The 22,801-nt window shown below is 35.6% G+C and overlaps 2 protein-coding genes across 2 annotated transcripts; one reads left to right on the forward strand and one right to left on the reverse strand.

Moving 5' to 3' along the window:
* Window positions 1-92: 92 nt before the first annotated feature.
* LOC101964080 (olfactory receptor 11H12) lies at window positions 93-1,256 on the reverse strand. Its single transcript, XM_005341414.3, has one exon. The coding sequence runs from the start codon at window positions 1,254-1,256 to the stop codon at window positions 93-95; it is 1,164 nt and encodes a 387-aa protein (XP_005341471.3).
* An 11,974-nt stretch (window positions 1,257-13,230) lies between these two features.
* Window positions 13,231-14,184, forward strand: Or4q3 (olfactory receptor family 4 subfamily Q member 3). The gene has a single exon (XM_005341413.2). The coding sequence runs from the start codon at window positions 13,237-13,239 to the stop codon at window positions 14,182-14,184; it is 948 nt and encodes a 315-aa protein (XP_005341470.1). The 5' UTR covers window positions 13,231-13,236.
* The last annotated feature ends 8,617 nt before the right edge of the window (window positions 14,185-22,801 follow it).

Here is a 22,801-nt window from a genome sequence, read left to right on the forward strand (position 1 = left end):
CTAACACAGAGGAGGCAATCAGTGAATTTTTTTGACTGGATGATTCTAAATGTGAATATTTTGCCAGCTTGCCCACATCACACTAAACTAGATTATTCCACACTTCTGGACCTGCTGCCAAAGATGTTTAAAGAAATTTTCAACTTTTCCAGAACTTTCCACAGAGCGCTTTTCATCTCCTTATTCCTGAGACTATAGATTAGGGGGTTAAAGAGTGGGGTTACCATTGCATAGAACAAGGTCATGATTTTGGGCATCAAGGTGGAGTGGCTAGACCCTGGGCTCACATGCATTACCATAATGGTACCATAGAATAGCAGCACCACAGCCAAGTGGGACCCACAGGTAGAAAATGCCTTCTGCCGACTGGATGCTGAGGGCAACTGAAGAACAGCTAGTAGAACCAGGGCATAGGAGATGAGGATAAAAAGAAAGCTAAGGAGGATGACCAGGGAACTTAGGGTATAGCTAGTGAGTTTGGACATAGGGGCAGGGGCACATGAAAGGGTCAGCAATGGGCCAGAGTCACAAACAAAGTGGTCAATTACATTAGGACCACAGAAAGGCAGTTGGGAGATAAGAATAACAGGTACCAGATACCAGAGGAAGCCACACACCCAGCAGGAAACCACGAGGTTGAAACAACGTTGTCCAGTCATAACTATGGCATAATGGAGAGGATGACAGATGGCGAAGTATCTGTCGAAGGCCATTGCTGAGAGAAAGAAGCACTCAGTAGAGCCCATGGAAAAGAAAAAATATAACTGTAGGAAGCAACCAGTGAAAGAGATGCTCTTGGTCTCTGAGAGGAAGTTGACCAGGGTGTTTGGGACAGTGGAGTTGACATACCAGATCTCCAGGAATGCAAAATTCCCCAGCAGGACATACATAGGGGTGTGGAGATGCTGGTCCCAACACACAGCACAGATGATGGCTCCATTTCCCATGAGAGTCAGGAGATAGACGATGGAGAAGACCATAAACAGCATAAGCTGAATCTCCCTGCTGCAAGGGAACCCCAGAAGGATGAATTCACTCACTGATCCAGAAGAGAATCCTGATCCAGAGATGTTCATTGAGTCTGTAAGCTGTGCTGCAATGAGGCATTGTGACCATGAGGCCAAATCCAAATGACCAAACACAACAAACAAAACCCTTTCTGATCTGATCTTTACTTCCCTGACCTCATCTCCTTCCCTCTGTCCCCTCAAATCGTATGGCCCACTAAGGTAGTTTGTACTTCCACCAAATGACATGCTGTTCTCTGTACCTAACATAGATGTTGCTTCTTTCTTCTTTCTCTCTGTTTGTTCATTCCTCCTATGCCCTTTCCTTTCTTCTTTTCTCCTTGTGTTGACTTTTTGTCTTTCTTTTTTGATTTGAACTACTGGTACTTTCAGTTTACATTGTTCATCAAATGACTTCTTCAGAAAATATTACTGTACTTCACAATCAAAAAATCCTAATTTTTTGTTCTGCCATAATAGCTGATGTCTCTGTGTAGAAATTATTATACTAATGGCCTGGCGTGGTGGAGCATGCCTGTAATCCCAGTGGCTCAGGAGGTGGAGGCAGGAGGATCTCGAGTGCAAAGGTAGCCTCAGCAATTTAGCGAGGCTCCAGGCAACTCAGTGAGACCCTGACTCTAATAAAAAAATACAACATAGGGCCAGGGATGTGGCTCAGTGGTCGAGTGCCCTTGAGTTCAATCCCTGGCACCCCAAAACAAAAACAAAAACATTATTATACTAAGCCTTATGATAATTGGTCACTTTCTTTCTTTACCACTGTGAGTTTCATGAAGGGAAAAGTCATATTTTTCATCTCAGTGTTATTGGTGCAGAGAGGACTGCTTGAGGTTTGGAGTGCCACACTTACTTGCCAACTGAGGCCACGGTTTGGATGCTGAACTTTGTGAAAATACATGGCAAAGGTCCTAGGATGGGTAAATGCCACTTAATGATTTTATTTTCCTTAAGACTGAGTTACTTCCTTGTTCCAGCACTTTTGGACCCAGAAATTTTCCTGTGGGTTGCTTTTCTTTTCTTTGTTCTTTGCTCAGTTGCCACTTAGTTCATTTTTTTCTAAAGCTATTTTTTGGAGAAAAGGACTCTATGAAGCTCTTGGAAAAGGGAAACTGTTACTGGAGGAATTAACCAATAAGACTGATGGATTCAGTATGTAAGAAGGATTTAGGGGTTGGTAGTCTGGTCTACGCTGAACTGATGGTCTTACAGAATATTTAATGGTCTTGTCTTTGATAACCAATCTAATGAAAGAAAGGTGTAACCATTTAGGAGAAAGAAAGCTCTAAAATGATTAATGAAATACCTCTTTTTCCAAAGACTGTTCTGATATTGGTATTAAGTACATTTATCTATGACTGATACTTCCTTCAGAAAAAACTTTGAATTTCTTCCTGTTGGTCAATTCTTTGGTTTGGCCAAGTTTTCTGTCTGAGTGTGCTTCCTTTGCTTGCTGTGATATCATTAAATCTATTTCTATCATATAAAACCATTAGTGTGATTTACCCAGCCATGCTATTCACTAGTTAGACTAGTTTATATGCAATGTAAGTAAAAACAAAACACAAAGAGCTAATGTTCTTTAAAGTGCATTTGTGGTACACTTTGCGACTAGTTTGAGTTTGATTTCCTTGTTTCATAACCCACCGGGACTTCTCAGTGTGTGGTAACGTTTACTGAATCTTTTGTTTTGAGTTTTGAGTCTGGAACCCTGTAACTACATATAGATATAACCTCTAAAACATAACCAGGGGAACAACCTTTTAATCCTGTCTGAAATTATTTAGTGTGGATTATTGGTCATAACTGAACTCTTATCTCAAAAGATATCATACTGTAATATAGTTATAAAAATAGAAGTTAACATTTTTAGAAAACATATTCATCTCTACTTACCTTGGATAATGACAAACACCAGTTTTTCCAAAAATGAAAGCTGTTTGGATATAGTCCTTCAGATCTTTCATTAAGGACACCACCAAAATAACCACCACCACAACAAATTAGGATTCTCTCTCTAGAAAAAAAGGGCAAGGTGATTTCTGCATATCTGGGAACCGTAGCTTGGGAGGAGCCACACACCAATACCAAATGTGTCTTTTCTTCTCAGCTTCAGTCTCAAAAGTGTATTCCATGAATTTCACCAAAACCAACCCCCCTTTTGTACAATTAATTTTGCAATAACTGCCAAGAGCCTCACCAAGGGAGATGTCGAGAAGATGATATAGATGAGACCTTGGGAGTAGCCTTCAATTTTTTATTTGTAAAGAAGGATTCAAGTATCGCCTATATTAATAGTTTAAACAGACTGCAGAGGACTCTGTCCTTGACCAGTATTTCCAGGGATTTGATCCCTTGTGTTTAAAAAAATGACTGCTTATCTCAGAATGCCTAAGGGATGGCCCATCTCTCAGTCCTGCATCTGCCTCTAACTTCTGTGATTAAATGCCATAGGAAAAAGAACCATGGGAAAAAAGGAGGTATATGAAATAAATATGTGGATATATCTTCTGAAACCAAAGCCAATTATGATTTGTCTTTTACTCTGTAAAACCAAGATTTCTCTAGGGAAAGGTGAAAGCCATATAGACTGATGTAGAAATAAATCCCCAGAGATATGGAGAAGATAAAAAAAAGAAATAATATATTTTCCTTTTGTGAGGAAGAAAATAGAGCTGACTTAAAGAATATTTTGTTTATAGTGCATAAGGGAAAACACCATTATATTATTTTATTAGAGTCGATGGCCTAATCTTAATAGCTCTTCAGTCTCATAGCATAATAATATGTATCATTTTTTTTCTTTTTTGTGTGTGGATGTGTGCATGTTTGTGTGAGTGTGCATGCACAAACACATGTAGGTGCAAGAGATGTAATTTTTGAATAGTAGAAAGGACCCAAGTAACCAAAAATATTTTCTCTAACTTGTTTCTTACCTATTTGGTTGACACATACAGCATGGGAATAGTACATTTTCTACTAAAAATTAGAAGAATATCAGTCATTATTTAGCATAGTACCTGACTATTTGTAGTTCAGTAAATATCTTTGGAAAAAAATTTCTTTTGAGCCCTATTTTCAGGAGATATTAAAAGGCATTAACAGAATAAGTTTAGTGATAAATACTAGTTTGAATAAAGTTACATAAGTTGATTTTTTTAATAGAGTGTCTTAGAGCATATGGATTGTCAGGATGTGGGTTTGGCCCTCTAAATGAGATTGTACAGTGAAGTGATGACCAAACTTATTTGAAACCAGACACATTGATTTATTTCCCAGAAAAAAATCTCAGGACTGGTGTGGTGTAAAATATGATTTGGGAAATACTGTTGAATACCTTTTTTTGCATGTTACAAAGTTGTCTTTCTTTCTTTTTTTGGGGGGGGGTAGCGGTGGTGGTGATTATCAGGGATTGAACTCAGGGACACTCAACCATTGAGCCACATCCTCAGACCTATTTTGCATTTTATTTAGAAACAGGATCTCACTGAATTGTTTAGTGCCTTGCTGTTGCTAAGGCTGGCTTTGGACTTGTGGTCCTCCTGTCTGAGCCTTTTGAGCTACCGTCATCTCTTTTCTTAAGATAGTATTTGGATTTGTATTTTGCCTTCTTAGTTGCAATAAGTAAATATGTTTCTTGAAGTTTTACATTCCTCACATACCAGTGGCTTAATAAATATTTCCTGCTGATGACAATACATTTACAAACACTAATATAGCTAGATATTATAATACAAAGAAATATCATCAAAAATTTGGAAATAAGACAAAAAAATGAGAATACCATGTCAAAGAATAGTACAAGATTACCTAGTGAAAATGTCAGATCAGCTCACCTACAAAATACCCCTGGCTCTAACAGCAGCCCTGGACTGAAGAAACAAAACAAAATGTGTGCCTTTGAAGTTATTTGTGTCTCCTTGACCTGTCTGGTTCTAGAGGTTCTTTATTTTTTTTAAAAAAATAATTTTTTCTTTTTTCTTTTTAGTTAAACATGACAGTAGAATGTATTTTGACATATCATATATACTTGGAGTATAGCTTCCCATTTTTGTGGTTATATATGATGTGAAGTTATACTGGTTGTGTATTCTTATATGGACATAGGAAAGAAATGTTCAATTCATTCTACTGTTTCCCCCCATTCCCTCCTCCAATCTGGTGAACCTCTCCAACATTTATTCTTACTTGTATTCTTGATAGTTGCCATTCTGACTAGAGTGAGATAAAATCTCAATGTTCTAATTTGCATGTCTCTAATTGTTCCCAATCTTGAACATTTTTTTCCATATATGTGTTGACTGCTTGTATTTATTTTTCTGTGAAGTGCCATAGGTTCTTTATAAGGTTCATTTTCTGAGTTCTTATTTGTCCAAGATTGTTGGTCACTTATATAAGATGACTTTATTTAAAAAATGAGAAACAATGAGACTTGCATTTCTAAGTCAAAACCATTTGCTGCTTGAAGACCAGAAAGTCTGACTTTCCTGTGAGTTATATTTTGTACAAGAATTTAAAAGATCTCGTTTACTCTGGCAGGGAGTGCATGGCAGCAATGGTCTCTATGGAAAAGCTCTGGCTGCTGTCCAGCCTTGGGCTAGCAGCGACCAGGATCTGCCTGTGTGCCCAGTGTTACATCTGAAGTCCTTGCAGGCTTGTGGGGTCTCTCTGAGATTCTTGTGCTGGGAACTCTGATTTCTAAAGTGAAGGGGAAACAGTAGGGCCCGGGTCTTCTGGTATGCATGTAGTACATCTGAATAATGAGTAAAACTCCAGGCTTTTTGAATTAAATACATAATAAATATTCCTTGAAGGCCACCTCTTTATATTTTTTCCCTGAAGGAATTGCTCACATATTTAGATATTCATGTTTATTTTTATTCATGAATAAATTTGTGAATGGAAACTGAAAGTTCTTTGTATGTTGTAAATTATGAAAAGTTTTATTTTCCTTGTGAGAATGTCATATTTTCTTAATTCTAGAAGAAATTAATAAATTAGATTAAACCTCTTCCATTTAATGGGGCTCTAGTTCTCACTGATTATAAAGGGAAAATATGCTGTTGTATAATTTTCAAATAAGAAAAATACACTGAATTTTTAATGATTTAAATGTGCTAGGCTTTAATAAAAACAAGAATATCAACCAAACTTCTTATAGAAGCTTCTAAGAAGAATTTTTTTGTAAGAATCTTTGGTCCAATCAAACTGGTTTGATCATTTTGGTTTAGAACCAACTATATGTTTTCATCATTTTATAATATAACAGATACATTTTGTAATATAACATACATTTTTTGAGACACTGTTTTATTTCTTTTCTCTTTTAATATATGACAGCAGAATGCATTACAATTCTTATTACACATATAGAGCACAATTTTTCGTATCTCTGGTTGTTTACACAGTATATTCACACCAATTTGTGTCTTCATACCTGTACTTTGGATAATAATGATCATCACATTTCACCATCATTAATAACCCCATGTCCCCTCTCTCCCCTTTCAACCCCTCTGCCCTATCTAGAGTTCTTCTATTTCTCCCATGCTCCTGCTCCCTATCCCACTATGAATCAGCCTCCTTATATCAAAGAAAACATTCAGCATTTGTTTTTTTTGGGATTGGCTAACTTCATTTAGCATTATCTTCTCTAACTCCATCCATTTACCTGAAAATGCCGTGATTTTATTCTTTTTATTGCTGAGTTATATTTCATTGTGTATGTATGCCACATTTTTTTTTATCCATTCATCTATTAAAGGGCATCTAGGCTGGTTCCACAGTTTAGCCATTATGAATTGGATACACTTTGTTTTCTAATAGAAAAACAAGTTACTCAGAACTATATAGTCTTCCTATACTGGTTTCACTGATCAGATAAACTAATGTTATTTCTTCATATCTAGTATTATTAAAAATCAAAAAGTTATGTGTTAAATTTAATATTTTGTTAAGTGATTGATTCTTATAAATAATTGATATCAATAGTAATTTTGTTGCTCTATGATATACTCATCTTATACATAATTTCCAACATTCTTTATTAACATTAGGACCTCAGACTAGGGGCTGGGGATGTGGCTCAAGCACACTCGCCTGGCAAGCATGGGGTGCTGGGTTCGATCCTCAGCACCACATAAAAATAAAATAAAGATGTTTTGTCCACCAAAAATTAAAAAATAAATATTAAAAATTTTCTCTCTCTCTTTAGAAAAATAAAAAAGACCTCAGACTAGTATTAAATTGAGTTAATTAATTTAAAAAGTGTGGATACTTTGATAATTATTGCTAAGGGAAAAGGCAGAAACATTAATAATCAGGCATGTTATTAATTTGCCTACTTTTGTATATCACAGAAGACTATCAGTTAACATTTTAATAGTATTTTTAGCTACTCATAGAACATGTTGGGTACATACTTATTTTTGCCTTTTATTCAAGAAATGTGAAAAAAAGTGTGACCCTAGGTGTTCATAAAATCTATGCTTATTGTTACTCTGCTAAGATGCTTCTGTGTGACAGACAATTGTCAATCATCAACCTGTGGTTTTTCTATGTTCATGAGAAAACATAACTTATTACTTTGTTTAAAAGTTGTAATTAATATGGACAGTTGAGACAATACTAAATATATCATTGTAGGGAAATACAAATATGCATGCAAGATAATGGATGTTTCTATTTATTAAAATCTAAAATTTGTTTTAAATAATATTTGTGTCAGACTATAAAGGAAAATTTAAAATGACAAAATTTGAGATAATTCAGTGAGTTATAAAGTTTGAAGGAAAAAAAAAACTTCATTTGTCTTATTTTAAATTTTAAATTATCTACAAATAATATTTTTCAGGACTAAATTTGATTTCAGGTTAACTCTCTGGATTTGTTCATTGAAAATATGAGAAAGGTGAAAATGTCAATTAAGCAATTGGAAATATTGTTTATGATTAAACCAATTTGATTGGTAAATTTTTTATCTAGAGTTAAAAAACAGTAACACCTAATGTACCTAATGAGACACCTAGATTTGAACCTTCCTGAAACCTGAAATTCTAAGGGCTTTGGAAGCTACACTGATGGAGTTGTTCCAGGAGATGTAGATTCTATGGGACCTGATTTTTCTAAGTTGTAGAGGATCCTGCACCCAGCTGTGTGCATCTCTTCTTTCTCCTATTGAGCTTTTACCTTGCTGGGAATGGGAAAGTTCTTCCAACTAGACTGATGTGAGTACTCCTGCAAAAGAGAATTGTCTGATACTCTCTTGCTGGTATACTCTGCCTCCCATCCTTATCTTAAAATGAAATTCAAGTATGAACTTCTTGGCTCTTGTAACTACAAGTCCACTGTAGAAGGAAAGCAATGACATGTTATAAATCATACCACATTGATTCTGTATTAGTGAACTTCTTTTTTTCTTCCCAGTCTTAGGGATTGAATCCAGAATCTCACACATGCTTGGCAAGTGCTCTTCCACTGAGCTACATTATTAGCCCTAACTTATGTTTAAGATCAAACAAAAAAATGAATTCTTTATCTTCATGTCATATTATTGCAATATTAAACTTCTCTTTACTTTCTTCAAATGATAATGGCCAGCTCACCACTTCAAGAAAATGATTATACTGCATATGTAGAAACAATGCCTACAAAGCCTTCCCAATAAACTGGTTTGGTACTATTTCATGGCCTATGGAGGGCCCCACTTTACATGTAATAAGGAAAGTTATTTTCTGCTAAGCCAAATACCTTAGAAAATATAGGAGATATGAAGAAAAAAGAAGTTTATTCACATTTGTGCCAGTAGATAAACTGTAGCAAAATCTAATGTGTCTTTCTTGATTTTATTTTCTAATCTCTGAATTAATAAGCAATAAAATCAATAAAAAAATTCTCTTGGATCATAAAGATATGAAAATGCAATGCTGGGCTATTCATGTGACTTTCAGAAATTATTTCTTTGGCCTTAGTGGTTGAACATGATTTGCTGTCTGTATAACAAAGAGATTTACTTGTGTTAATGAAAAAATATTGCTGCATATATATAAACCAATTAAGATGAATAAAATTTAAATGCAATGAAGTAAAAAATTTTAGTTTAGAATATATTTGGAGGCTATGATAATTTATTCACCAGTTAAGAAAATTACTAAATAAGGCAAAGCAGTGATTATGTGACAAGTTGATATCATATTCAAATATTGTTGAACAAGACTGTCTACAAGTCATCTGATTCTAGAGGTATGTAATTTTGTTTAACATACTATTTGCTGTCCTGAGATCTTCAAACATTGTATAATTATATTAGGTTAGATGACATAAAATGTTCTAATTTTTGTTGGTATCCTTTTATTCATGGTATAAAAGATAAACCCAAATGTTAGGGTTGTATTGACCTTTAAGGCATTACTTGGATTACGTAGAATTTAAAAAATTTATTTTGTGTTATTTTTGTGCTCAGATTATTTAAAATCACATATTTTATATTCTCTTTTGCTATGTCTGTGTTATCCTGCTGACTCTCATTAATGAGATAAATACATTTTTGACATGCTCATCATCTATTAGTGAATTATGTGCATGACATTTAAAATATTGTACTTTGACAGCAACAATTTATAAAAAATATTCAATTATATTATAGTGACAGCAGTTTTGTTTTCTGGATGAAATCTACCAGTAGGTGCCAGTAGATAAGTTGCTTGAGGTGTTAGGTCACTCAGGTGTTTTATTAAGGAACATGAAGGAAGTGTTTCTTCTTCAGGTTCCAGAGTTAGCTTGGTATTGATCCTTCATCTTCTACCATTCCAAGGCACATGGTTGATACAGAAACCAGAGGGAATCCTTTTGCTCAGGTACAGGTTGAGACCTGAAAAATGAGTGGCATACAAAGTCCCAAATTAATCAATACAAAGTAAGTAAAAGGCATGGACTATTATGCATCAGGTCTGACTATTACAGAGAGCACAGGGTCAGTTTTTAGGCAAGAACTAAAATGCAGACAACTCAAACAGCAGCAGCAGCCTGGGGAATATCAGGGATCATTAGGCTGAGCAGTGGTGTAAGGACCTTGAAATCCTCAGCTACAGCCAGAGCTCTAGGGACAGAAGATTGTTGCAATCTATACAATCAGCCCTCAGTGAGAGCTTGGCTTATAAGGAAGCACTTAGGGCACAGACAGGGCAACTGTGATGGTCACATTATGATTGCTCATTTTCGGAGCTTGAGACTGTGAGAAGGGGGTTGGTGGGATGAAAGGCAATATAAAGTATTTCTTCCTCGAAGCCTCATAGCTCCTCACAAGCAATGATGTAAGTTTCTCATAAGTGTTTATTCATAATCCACTCACCTCCTTATTCCTTCTTCTATCTTGGATGTCATTTTCATTTTTATGCCTATTATAGTCCATGATCTTTTTCTCTGTAACTCTAGCATTCATCATTTTCTATTTAAATGATCATTTGAGCTTTGTTGTTCTAGATTCTTACACTTACAAGCATTGACAGAAAAATGAAATTTCTATAGCATCAGGGAATTTTGGGGTTAGTGGTACCTTGGAAAGTGAAAATATTGTCTTGAGATGATCTAATTCACTGTGGACCTTTGGACCACTCTGATGCTAAATGCCCTTAACTGGCCACACTTGTTCTGATAGAGAATAAGGATTTTGGGTTACTTCCCCCAACTTCACCCCTTTTCAGCAGGAAGCAGTTTGGAGACATCATTGCCCATTTTTTTTTCATAGAAATGAAATATAGAAATTGACATTGGGGAAATTTAACAGTGGTCCACTTTATGCTTTGAATATAACCCTTGCTGCTCTGCAAAAAAAGAACAACAACAACAACAAAAAAGAACAGACTACCTAATTCTACTACACCTACACTTCCTCTTTTCCATTTCTGTAATCATTAAGTTTGCTTTTGCTAAATCTTCTTTATGTATTCCAAATGAAATTTAAAATTCAATATTTCAAACAAGGCCAAAAATGTTTACAGAAGAGAGTATGCTTTTCTTGAGAAGAAATGCTGCCATGGTGTCATCTTCAAGGATACCATTTCTTGGTGTTTCTTTCAAGGGAAATTAGAAACACAACTGACGTCTCCAAAAGGAGTTCAGATGGCATTTAAACTCCAACTAGAAAATCATTTCACATAGTTTGTATGGTCAAGTTTTTTTTTCCCTATAAGAACACTTTGAGTGTAACATATATGTAAAATAGCAAAAAATACATTATACACACACACACACACACACACACACACACACACAAATTCTATGATGAGAACTTTACTATCTTTCTTAGTATTTTCCTCATAGACCTTTCTGAGTCTATGTTCAGGAAAAGTAGAGACTAGCTGCTCAGCTGATCATGAGTAATCCTGTGTTATTTCAAGAGCTTGATTTTTGTTCTTTTCCCTTTTGGCAGAGCAGCCCTTCCCCAAAGACTTGCATTTCTCATTAAGTATTCTAAATTTCTTCGGCCTATCTTGTAAACTAAAACCAAATTCTTTTGCTATTCTTAGGCTTTGTAACAAAATCCTTGATAGGGCTTTGTCCTTCTACTAAGAGATTGATAATGGAACTGGCATTTTTTAATGTGGCTCCTCTGGCCCTGCAGAAATTTGACAAGGAAAATGTCTTTAAATTGAATTTGTTTCTTAGCTGATATATAAACACAAAAATTGTGTATGTTAGTGGGATAACACACAATGCATTAATATATGTATGGATTGTAAAATGTTTAAATCATATCTGCCTCCTCAAACATTTATCATTTTTATAATGCAAATCTTCAAAAGCTTTTATTTTACCTTTTTGAAATGTGTAGTACATTGTTGTTATCCACAGCAATTGCACATCTTGCCTATTTTTATGTAATTTTAAAATTTTGAAATCACTATTAATCAAAATCTTTTCTTATATTGAATATGTAGGAACTGTTCAAACATTTATAGTATTAAAAGTCTCTGATACTAAATATGACTAAAGAAGTAGGTTGTAAACTAGGGTTTAAGGATGATTTATAGTAATTTGGGTTATGTTTTATATAGTTTCTCTTGTTTAATCTACCCTTCTGATTTGTTTAATTTTGATCTTGTCTACTTAGATACAAACTTATCTTTCTTTAAATCTGTTCTGTGGCAGTAACAAGGGTATGATACATCTATCATGTACTATGTTTCCACATTAAGAAGCAATTTTTTCCTAATTATATTACTAATGTCTTGGTGAAAGACAATATTGAGAAGACTTCTTGTCATTAAAGATTATTCTTTCAGGAATTCAAAAAATTTTCTTTATTGTCTGTGCAAATCTCTGGCACTGAGTATAAATGATTTTATCAAATATCTTTCTCTGAATGGCTTGCGAGAACTAACTATAGCAAGGAATAGGTAACTAGATATAGAAAAGTACAAGTCTTGTCTCATTCCACATTTTATCTAGAACTGGTTCTAGAGAGAATATTGTCTAATTTAGAATGGAAGCAGCTACTAATTTTTAACTACTTAAGTGGAAAAAAATATGTCAGTGTTCCTTGAGTTTTTATTTATAATCCAAGATATTCTCACCCAATATTGGGTCTGAATGTGAATGTAGAATATGACAAAATGGATAGAATTATGTCTTAGTGTATCCTTTATGTGTATCTATGATTGTTAAAGAGACTAGAACAACATGGCCTTGATTTTTTTATTATCTTTTCATACAAAATAGGCCATAGTGGCTTTTTGTGCCTGTCTCATTGGTATGAGTTATTGTCCTTGGTATTTTTCTCTTGTTGATTAGTGTCTTCTAGTCATTACCTTCCACTGAGCTGTATACTTCTCTAAACTTTAAAGATAAATATTTTATTTCTTCTTACCCAGTCTCTACAAACTTCCCATTCTCTGTGACCTGGAAAAATAATAATAATAATGATAATAATAATAATAAATATAAAGAAAACAAATTCCTTTTTTAGTTCTTCCTAAGTGATTCACATTTCATAACAGACATTTACGATAAGTGTTGACCTTTGCACAACATATAAATTTATTGTTTACAAAGTTTCTCCCTTTGATTTGTTAAGTTATTGAACTTCTGTTATGCAGTAAGCACTGTGGTATAGATATAAAGATGAATAAGAAATTTTCTTCATCATATTTTCCTGACTTAATTTCTCTCGTTCCAATACAATTCTTCTTTCTTTAGGTCTGTTCTTGGCTTGATGAAAAAGGAAAATGACACTAAGGTGACAGAATTTGTACTTCTGGGCCTGTCATCCTCCTGGGAGCTACAACTATTTCTCTTCTTAATATTTTTGTTGTTCTATGTTGCAATTGTCCTGGGAAACCTCTTGATAGTGGTAATAGTGCAAGCTGATGCTCACCTGCTACAGTCTCCTATGTACTACTTCTTGGGCCATCTCTCCTTCATTGACCTGTGTCTGAGCTGCGTTACTGTGCCCAAGATGTTGGGGGATTTCTTACAGCAGAGTAAGACTGTTGGTTTTTTAGGATGCCTGGCCCAGATCTACTTCCTGCACTTTCTGGGAGCCAGTGAGATGTTTCTGCTGACAGTTATGGCCTATGATAGGTATGTTGCCATTTGCAATCCTTTGCACTACCTGACAGTCATGAACCGCCAGCTATGTCTTCAGTTGGTCTTTGCTTGCTGGTGTGGGGGTTTCATCCACTCAATCACACAGGTCATCCTGGTCATCCAGCTGCCTTTCTGTGGCCCTAATGAACTGGACAACTTCTACTGTGATGTTCCCCAGGTCATCAAATTGGCCTGCATGGACACCTATGTGGTAGAGGTGCTGATGGTCTCCAACAGTGGTCTGCTGTCTCTCGTCTGCTTCTTGGTCTTGCTCTTCTCTTACGCTGTCATCCTGATCACCCTAAGGACTCGCTTCCGCCAGGGAAGGAGCAAGGCACTGTCTACCTGTGCCTCCCACCTAACAGTGGTCAGCCTGATCTTTGTGCCATGTGTATTCATCTACTTGAGACCTTTCTGCAGCTTCTCCGTGGATAAGATATTCTCTGTGTTTTACACAGTGATCACACCCATGTTGAACCCACTCATCTACACTCTCAGAAATGCTGATATGAAGAAAGCTATGAAGAAGCTGAGAAAAAAGCACGTGGCAACCTGTTGCCCTTTTGAAGGATAAACGGGAAGAGGTGACTTGGAAAACAGTTTTTCTTGGGATTCTCTTACCTTATTCTGCACATTCATGTATATACAATTCTGGTGACTTTGGTACAAAAGACAAGATATCATTATAATGCATGCCTCTTGATGAGAGTTGGGAGACACAGTGGCTTTCTTGGGTACAAAATATTAAGCAGGGAACTCAGAATTATTTAATGGCTGACCAATGATGGAGGTTAATTGAATGGTAGAATTAGAGGAACCTTAAAAGATCAAGACTTCTATCATTCTGTCCACAAAAAGTCTTTACTTATTCATTTTACTATTTGTCCCTACTTGGACGAAAGAAGACATTACATCTCCTTTTGTGTCCTGCTTCTCCAGGGTTGAAAGATTCCTAGTGTGAGGAGGATCCTCCTGACATTTCATCACAATCTCTTTTGAAGCAGGGTGAATTCCCTTTGTCCTTGCTCTAACAAAGCCTGTAAACCATGCTGAACTCCCCATAAGTTAGTGTTCACCCAGGAACTCTGCTCCATATTGTGCCAAATTTTAAAAATATGGTCAGATAACTCGGGTGAATAGACATATGCTCTTCACAGTGTTTACATGTGAAGGACAGGAGGCCTGAGAATTCTGGGATGATGAAAGCTGCCCCTGTTCGGCTGCAGAGAATTCTCTGGAAGAGACATCTCTTTTTCACTCTGAGATTTTCTTTAAGTGAAATTACAGTAGGGTGAACTTTATAAGCTTTAGCTGATCATAATGTTTAAGAGCTCTGAGCTCTAAAGAAAAAGAAGCAGAAATGATCTATCATTTAAAGCATTCTCCCCATCCTGAGGTGCTCATAGTTAGGACCCCTGAGTCACACATGGGCTTTGAGGAATAGACAATATCACTGAACTTCATTTTTACCAAGGAACTCAGTGCTGTAAGCAACTTGCCCAAGATTGCTTAGAAAAAGTGTAATTAACCAAGAAAGCTAGTAATTTTAGATAATTTATCTATTTTTTCCCTCCTCAGAAAAATATTTCTATCAAATTTATATGGACTAACTTCTTGATTTGTACTGTATCTGTATAGGAGCTCCAAAGCTATGAGATCCTTAAAAAAAAGTTTGCTTAATGTTTATGTTTAAAGTTATCTATTTCTGATATAAGGCTCCTTGCAACTTTTTATCCTATAGAAATGTATCTATTCTATTTGCTGTATAAAAAGACAATGATAAACTCTTAGCAATATTTTTATATTTTCTCCCTTTCTTCCCTAATCAATTGCTATGGAGAAGTTTTTCTGATTACTTAGTTGAAAAGCATACCTAAGAAAGGAATATCTGAAACTATAATAATTACTAGGATTTTCTAGCTAATTTGCAATACTATTGGACATGTAAAAGCTATTTTTATATGGGAACAAATCATGTATTTTTATTTTTGTGCTGAGACTCTATGTTTAAGACACTGTGTATGTTTGAATGTACATAAGTTTTGATATAGAAGGAATCTTCGCAGACCAGGAGCATGGTGGCCACTGGGGAATTTCAGCACAGGGCAGGTGGGGATGGGAGTGGCACCCCTGGCAGTTGTTCCTCTTTCCTTTTTAATCCACTCAACATTTCAACAGATGTTCTTTGCTTACAATGAATACCCTGAAGATCAGGAAAATACCCTAAGAGTGTGAAACTCTCAGCCAAAGAGTGCTGTGTGGGTTGACAGAAAGATTTAAGTAGTGCTGTGGATCAGCCAGGCACATTGCAAGGACAAAGCTTCAAGCATTCTGATCAAGATGACTACAACACCCCTCTTTCCTGATGTTCCTCTTTCTTAGCAAAATTTGGGTCTTGGCAAATTATTTTAAATGTTTTGTTGATATCTGGGGTTGGCAGCATTATATTCAGAAAAGCAAAAATTTATATATTCTCTTTTGCAGTTGCAGTCTTCAAATATTTGTTTAACCAATGATCTGTGTTAAAGTTCTTTTTACTAATAAATAAATAGTTTGCATTTTTTCGACTGTGTATGATTGGTATTATCTGGGTGTCCAATGCAGTAGTTTGCTGCTCAGACCAAGGCTATCTTCCAGAAGTTCCATGGTCTGTTCTAACAGTGGACCACACCACTTGTGTGTGTACCCCTAGACTACGTGGTTGAGGGACACTGTAAAGTGTGTGGCAGGGCCTGGACATCTGGGTTTCAGGGTCCACATTCATACCTGAGAGACTTCTTGTGATAAGGTTTGGAACCAGAAGAAATGGTGGGCTGGAGGCTGAGGGCTTGCGAAGAGGCACTCTGTATGACCCACGCCTTCCATCCTGAAGCGAGGCTCTGACTTATCACTACATTTCTTACTGACTTGGGCATTGTCCCAGCTCAGGAAGTTGAGGGCGTGTCTTTAGATATAGGCGTCTCACCTCTGGGGTTGAGCTATACTCATCTTTTCTTTGTAATACTATCCCTTTGCCCTGTTTGGGATAGAATGTTTCATGGAAATGCACTTTTGTGTCCCCTTCTCTTGCTCTGCCTTTGGGTATAGCCTTCCCAGGTGTCAGTCAATCTGCAGACAGCAGACATCAGGAAACTAAATTCATACCCTGAAACCTGACCCCTTGCCTCATTTGAGTGGCTTCTTCTCAATAAAAAGGGTCAGCACACACTCTTTCTTTCTCTTTCTCTCTCTGTGCAGAATCCTAAGGTCAGAGGAGCCTTCACAGAACCCAAATAAAAAGGTCTCTCTGTTTCTTGTGTGGTTATTTTGTGCAGCCTAGTTCACCTGGATTGAGCCTGAATGTTTTAGTCTTGAGGACTGTGACAAGGGCCAAAAGTCTGTTTTGTTCGCATGGCCACATTCTGGTAGAAGAAATTCAAAGATGTTGAGAATTTTAAAATGGAAACTGATCCTCCAGTAATTTTGAAAATATGAGAATATAGTTACATTTTGTTAACATGATTTAAAACTTTCAGATATATATTACCTGAGATCCTCTTGGTCTGAATCCCATAATTATTTGGAGTGGATTTGCCTTTTTTTTCCAGCTCTTATGACCCTCTGGGGTATTAAAATAGCTAAAAGGAGACAAAGATAAGTCTAATTTATGAAATCATGAGAGAATGATTGACTTCATATTTCAAAACACATCATGGGAAGTAAGGCTGTCCACATTTCTAGTCTATCTCAAAAGTACACATTGTGAAGAGGCCAATTTAAATTAGGAAACTCTACCCATGCTTTGCCAATATTTTCACCCTCAGAACCCTAGAAACTAGAAGAGATTATTAGAGGGAAGTCACTATGATAGAAGATGTTCCTCTAATAAACAACTTCCACTAGTATTTGGATCTTTCAATATTCATTAATTCATGAACCAATTTTGTCCCATTGTCCCAGATGTGGAACACCTATAAAACTTAAATGTAGGGGCTGGAGATGTAGTGTGGTGGTAGAGTACTTGCTTAGCATGTGTGAAGCTTTGGGTTGAATTCCTAGTACCACACACATGTACAAAATCAGATTAAAAACTTAAATATAGTATGCAATATAATTGTGTAATATATGATCTAATTACATAATAAAATAATATTAAAACATATTTAAGCTTTAGATTATTATTTACAACCTATTGTCATCTGTATCATTTTCATTGAAATATTTATAGAATTAAAAACTTGGGAGTTAATGGGTTAATAATTCATTCATTATTAATTTGTTAATTCCTTTCATTAAATTTACAACCATTTGCTATGTTCCTGGAAATGTGGTACACACCCTGGGTATTCTCCCAAGGATTGACAGATCACCCATATATCAATATCGTAGACTCTCTCAATATCCAACAGAGGGAGGTGAATGGAACTCTCAAACAAGATGTGAGCTGAGATGATGGGGTGAGGGTTTTAAAGTACAGGTTCCAAAGTCCAACAATCTCCTTGGGGTCCAGCTTCATCTCTTAACAGAGGGCCAGCGACTTAACCTCTCAGCATCCCTTTGTTTATGCAACAAAGACAATAATAGCATCTACCTCAAAGGGCTCTCGGAAAATGGTACAAAACAATACTTGATGAAGCTCTAATAAGAGTATCTACATACAGTCAGACTTCATACTAATTATTCTAACAAATTGAAAGGGAAACAAGGTCAAAAGAATAGTACAATTGTTTGATCCTAGAGAAGCACAATGCAGAAAGATGAACTTGGTTCAGTCCACTGCCATGTGACAGCAAAATTCCTAATAACTCTCCAGTCATATTGAAGCAAACCTGATGCAAGAAATTTTAGTTTAGATGATACAAGTGCCCTCAAAATTATGTTTAAAAAGTCACATTTTAAGTGTTTTTAAAAAATATTTATTTATTTATTTTAATTAGGTACATATGACAGCAAGATGCATTTTGATTCATTGTACACAACTGAAGCACAATTTTTCATTTCTCTGGTTGTAGATGATGTAGTGTCACACCAGATGTGTAGTCATACATGTACTTAGGGTGATGATGCCCATCTCATTTCAAAATCTTTCCTGCCCTTCCCATCTTCCCCTACCTTTTACCCAAATTTCCTCCATTTTTCCCATCCCCCTTGCCCCCCAATAAGGATCAGTATCCACTTAGCTGAGAGAAAATTTGACCTTTGGTTTTGGGGATTGGCTTACTTCACTTAGCAAGTAAGACAAATCCATCCATTTACTGGCAAATGTCATAATTTTATTCCCTTTTAATGTTAAGTAATATTCCATCGTGTGTATAGACCACATTTTTTTTTCATCCATTCATCTACTGAAGGACATCTAGGTTGGTTCCATAGCTTAGCTATTGTGAACTGAGCTGCTATAAGCATTGATGTGGGTGCATTACTATCGTATGCTGATTTTAGGTCCTTTGGATATAGAAAACAGAGTGGATAACTGGTCAAATGGTGGTTCCATTCTAAGTTTTCTAAGGAATCTCCATGATGCTTTCCAGAGTGATTGCTCCCATTTGCAGTCCTACCAGAAATGTATCAGTGTACCTTTTCCCCCACATCCTCACTAACACTTATTGTTGTTTGTATTCCTGATAACTGCCATTCTGACAAGGGTGAGATGAAATCTTAGAGTAGTTTTGATTTGCATTTCTCTAATTGCTAGAGCTGTTGAACTTTTTTTTATATATTTGTTGATTGAATGTATATCTTCTTCTGAGAAGTGTCCATTTAGCTCTTTAGCCCATTTATTGATCGTGTTGGTTTTTTTTATGATGTTAAATTTTTTGAGTTCTTTATATATCCTGGAGATTAGTGCTCTATTTGATGTGCATGTGGCAAAAATTTGCTCCCTAAATGTAGGCTCTGTCATTGATTGTTTCTTTAGCTGAGAAGAAGGTTTCTACTTATAGTCCATCCCATTTGTTAATTCTTGATTTTATTTCTTGCCTCTTGGGAGTCTTATTAAGGAAGTGGGGGCGTAATCCAACATGATAAAGATTTGGGCCTACTTTTTCCTCTGTTAGGCTCAGTGTCTCTGATCTAATTCCTAGGTCCTTGTTCCACTTTGAGTTAAGTTTTGTGTATGGTGAGAGATAGGGTTTTCGTTTCATTCTGATGCATGTGGATTTCCAGTTCTCCCAGCACCATTTGTTGAAGAGGCTATCCTTTATCCAATGTGTGTCTTTAGTGCCCTTGGGTAGTATAAAATAACTGTATTTATGTAGGTTTGTCTCTGTGTCTTCTATTCTGTATCATTGGTCTACATGTTCGTTTTGGTGTCAATACCATGCTGTGTTTGTTACTATAGTTTTGAGGTATAGTTTAAGATCTGATATTGTAATGCCTCCTGCTTTACTTTTCTTGCTAAGGATTGCGTTGGCTATTCTGGGCCTCTTATTTTTCCAAATGAATTCCATGATTGATTTTCTATTTTTATAAGGAATAATGTTGGAATTTTAATTGGAATCACCTTGAATCTGTACAGTGTTTTGGGTAGTATGGCCATTTTGATAATATTAATTTTGCCTATTCAATAGCATGGGAGATCTTTTCATCTTCTAAGATCTTCTTCAATGTCTTTCTTTGCTGCTCTGTAGTTTTCATTGTAAAGGTATTTCACCTCTTTTGTTAAGTTGATTCCCAAGTATTTTATTTTATTTTTTTAGGCTATTGAGAATGGGGCAGTTTTCCTACTTTCTCTTTTAGAGGATTCATCACTGATGTATAGAAATGCATTTGATTTATGGGTATTGATTTTATATCCTGCTACTTTGCTGAATTCATTTATGAATTCTAGAAGTTTTCTGGTGGAGGTTCTTTTTTTGAATTTCTAAGTTTAGAATCATGTTGTCAGCAAATAATGATGGTTTGTGTTATTCTTTTCCTATCTGTATCCCTTTAAATTATTTTATCTAATTTCTCTGGCTAGAATTTCACGGACTATATTGAATAGAAGTGGTGAAAGAGGGCATGTCTTTTTTCCAGTTTTATAGAGAATGCTTCCATTTTTTACTCCATTTAGAATGATGTTGGCCTTGGGTTTAGCATAGATAGCTTTTGCAATGTTGAGGTATGTTCCTACTATGCCTAGTTTTTCTAGTGTTTTGAACATGAAAGGGTGCTGTATTTTGTCAAATTCTTTCTCTGCATCAATTGATATAATAATATGATTCTTATCTAGAAGTCTATTGATGTGATGAATTATATTTGTTGACTTCTGTATGTTAAATCAAACTTGCACTCTCTGGAATAAACCCCACTTGATCATGTTGCACTATTTTTAAATTATGTTTTTGTATGCAATTTGCCAGAAATTTATTGAGAATTTTGGCATCAATGTTCATCAAGGATATTGGTCTAAAAATTTCTTTCCTTGATGTATCTCTGCCTGGTTTTGGTGTCATGATGATACTAGATTCATAGAATGAGTTTGGAAGGCTTCCTCCCTTTTATGTTTCATGAAATAATTTGAGGAGTATTGTTATTAATTCTTCTTTGAAGGTCTTGTTAAACTCAGCTGTAAATTTGTCTGGTCCCAAGATTTTCTTGGTTGATAGGATTTTGATAGCATCTATATTCACTTGTTTGAAATTGATCTGTTTAAATTGTGTATGTCCTTTTGACTCAGTTTGGTTTGATCAGATGCCTCTAGAAATTTGTCAGTGTCTTCAAGATTTTCCATTTTACTGGAGTATAAATTTTCAAATAGTTTCTAATTGTTTTTGTATTTCAATAGTGTCTGTTGTGATATTTCCTTTTTCATCATAAATTTTAGTCATTTTTGTTTTATCTCTCCTTCTTTTTGTTAGGGTGGCTAAGGGTTTGTCAATTTTATTTATTTTTGCAAAGAATGCAGCTTTTGGGCTGGGGCTATAGCTCAGTGGTAGAGTGCCTGACTTGAATGTGTGAGGCACTGGGTTCAATCCTCTGCATCATATAAAAATAAATAAATAAAGATATTGTGTCCAATCACAACTAAAAATAGAATTTAAAAAATGCAGCTTTTTGTTTTATCAATTTCTTGGAATACTTTCTTTTGCTTCGATTGCATTGATTTCTGCCCTGATTTTTTTAAACCTATTTTTTAGTTATAGGTGGACACAATGCCTTTATTTTACTTTATGTGATGTTGAGGATTTAACCCAGTGCCTCATGCATGCTAGGTGAGCACTCTACCTCTGAACCACAACCCCAGCCCATCAGCCCCGATTTTAATTATTTCCTGTCTTCTACTACTTTTGGTGTTGGCTTGTTCTTCTCTTTCTAGGGCTTTGAGATGTTATGTTGAGTCATTTATTTGTTGATTTTTTTATTCTTTTAATGAATGAACTTAATTCAATGAACTTTAATGCACTTGCCTTCAAAGTATCCCAGATATTTTGATAAGTTCTATTGGAATTCTCATTTACCTCTAAGAATTGTTTTATCTTCTCCATGATGTCTCCATGTGTCATTCAATAGCATATTGTTTAGTCTCCAGGTATTGGAATTGCTTCTATTTTTAATTTTATCATTGATTTCTAATTTCGTTCCATTATGGTCAGATAGAATGCAGGGTAATATCTCTATCTTTTTTGCATTTGCTAAGTCTTTGTGGCATAACAAATGATCTATTTTGGAGAAAAATCCATGTGCTGCTTAGAAAGTGTATTTGCTCATTGATGGATGAAATATTCCCCCCCCTCTATACATGTCTGTTAAGTTCGAATTATTGATTGTATTATTAAGTTCTATAGTTTCTTCATTTAATTTTTGTTTGGAAGATCTATCCAGTGGTGAGAGATGTGTATTAAAGTCATCCAATGTTGTTGTGTTGTGATCTACTTGGTTCTTGTAGTTAAGAAGGGTTTGTTTGACATAGATGCCCCATTGTTTGGGGCATATATATCTATGATTGTTATGTTTTGTTGATGTATGAATTCCTTAAGCAGTATGGAATGTCCTTCTTTATCCTTTTTAACTAGCTTTGGAGGTAGGCTAGGCCTGGGCCCCCCAGGTAGGCCTGTAGGATGGTGCTGGGCCTAACCCAGCCCTGGGCTACTGTGTGGGTTGTTAGGAGTGGTCCTAGGCCTGGGCTTGGGCTCCAGTGTAAGACTGCTGGTCAGCAAGATAGTTTTAAAATGTTCTGTTTGACAATACACTTCCAAGGATTTTATGCAATTATTTCTTAATTTAAATAA

The sequence above is a fragment of the Ictidomys tridecemlineatus genome, chromosome 5 (assembly GCF_052094955.1).
Source record: "Ictidomys tridecemlineatus isolate mIctTri1 chromosome 5, mIctTri1.hap1, whole genome shotgun sequence".
In the NCBI taxonomy this organism is placed as follows: Eukaryota; Metazoa; Chordata; class Mammalia; order Rodentia; family Sciuridae; genus Ictidomys; species Ictidomys tridecemlineatus.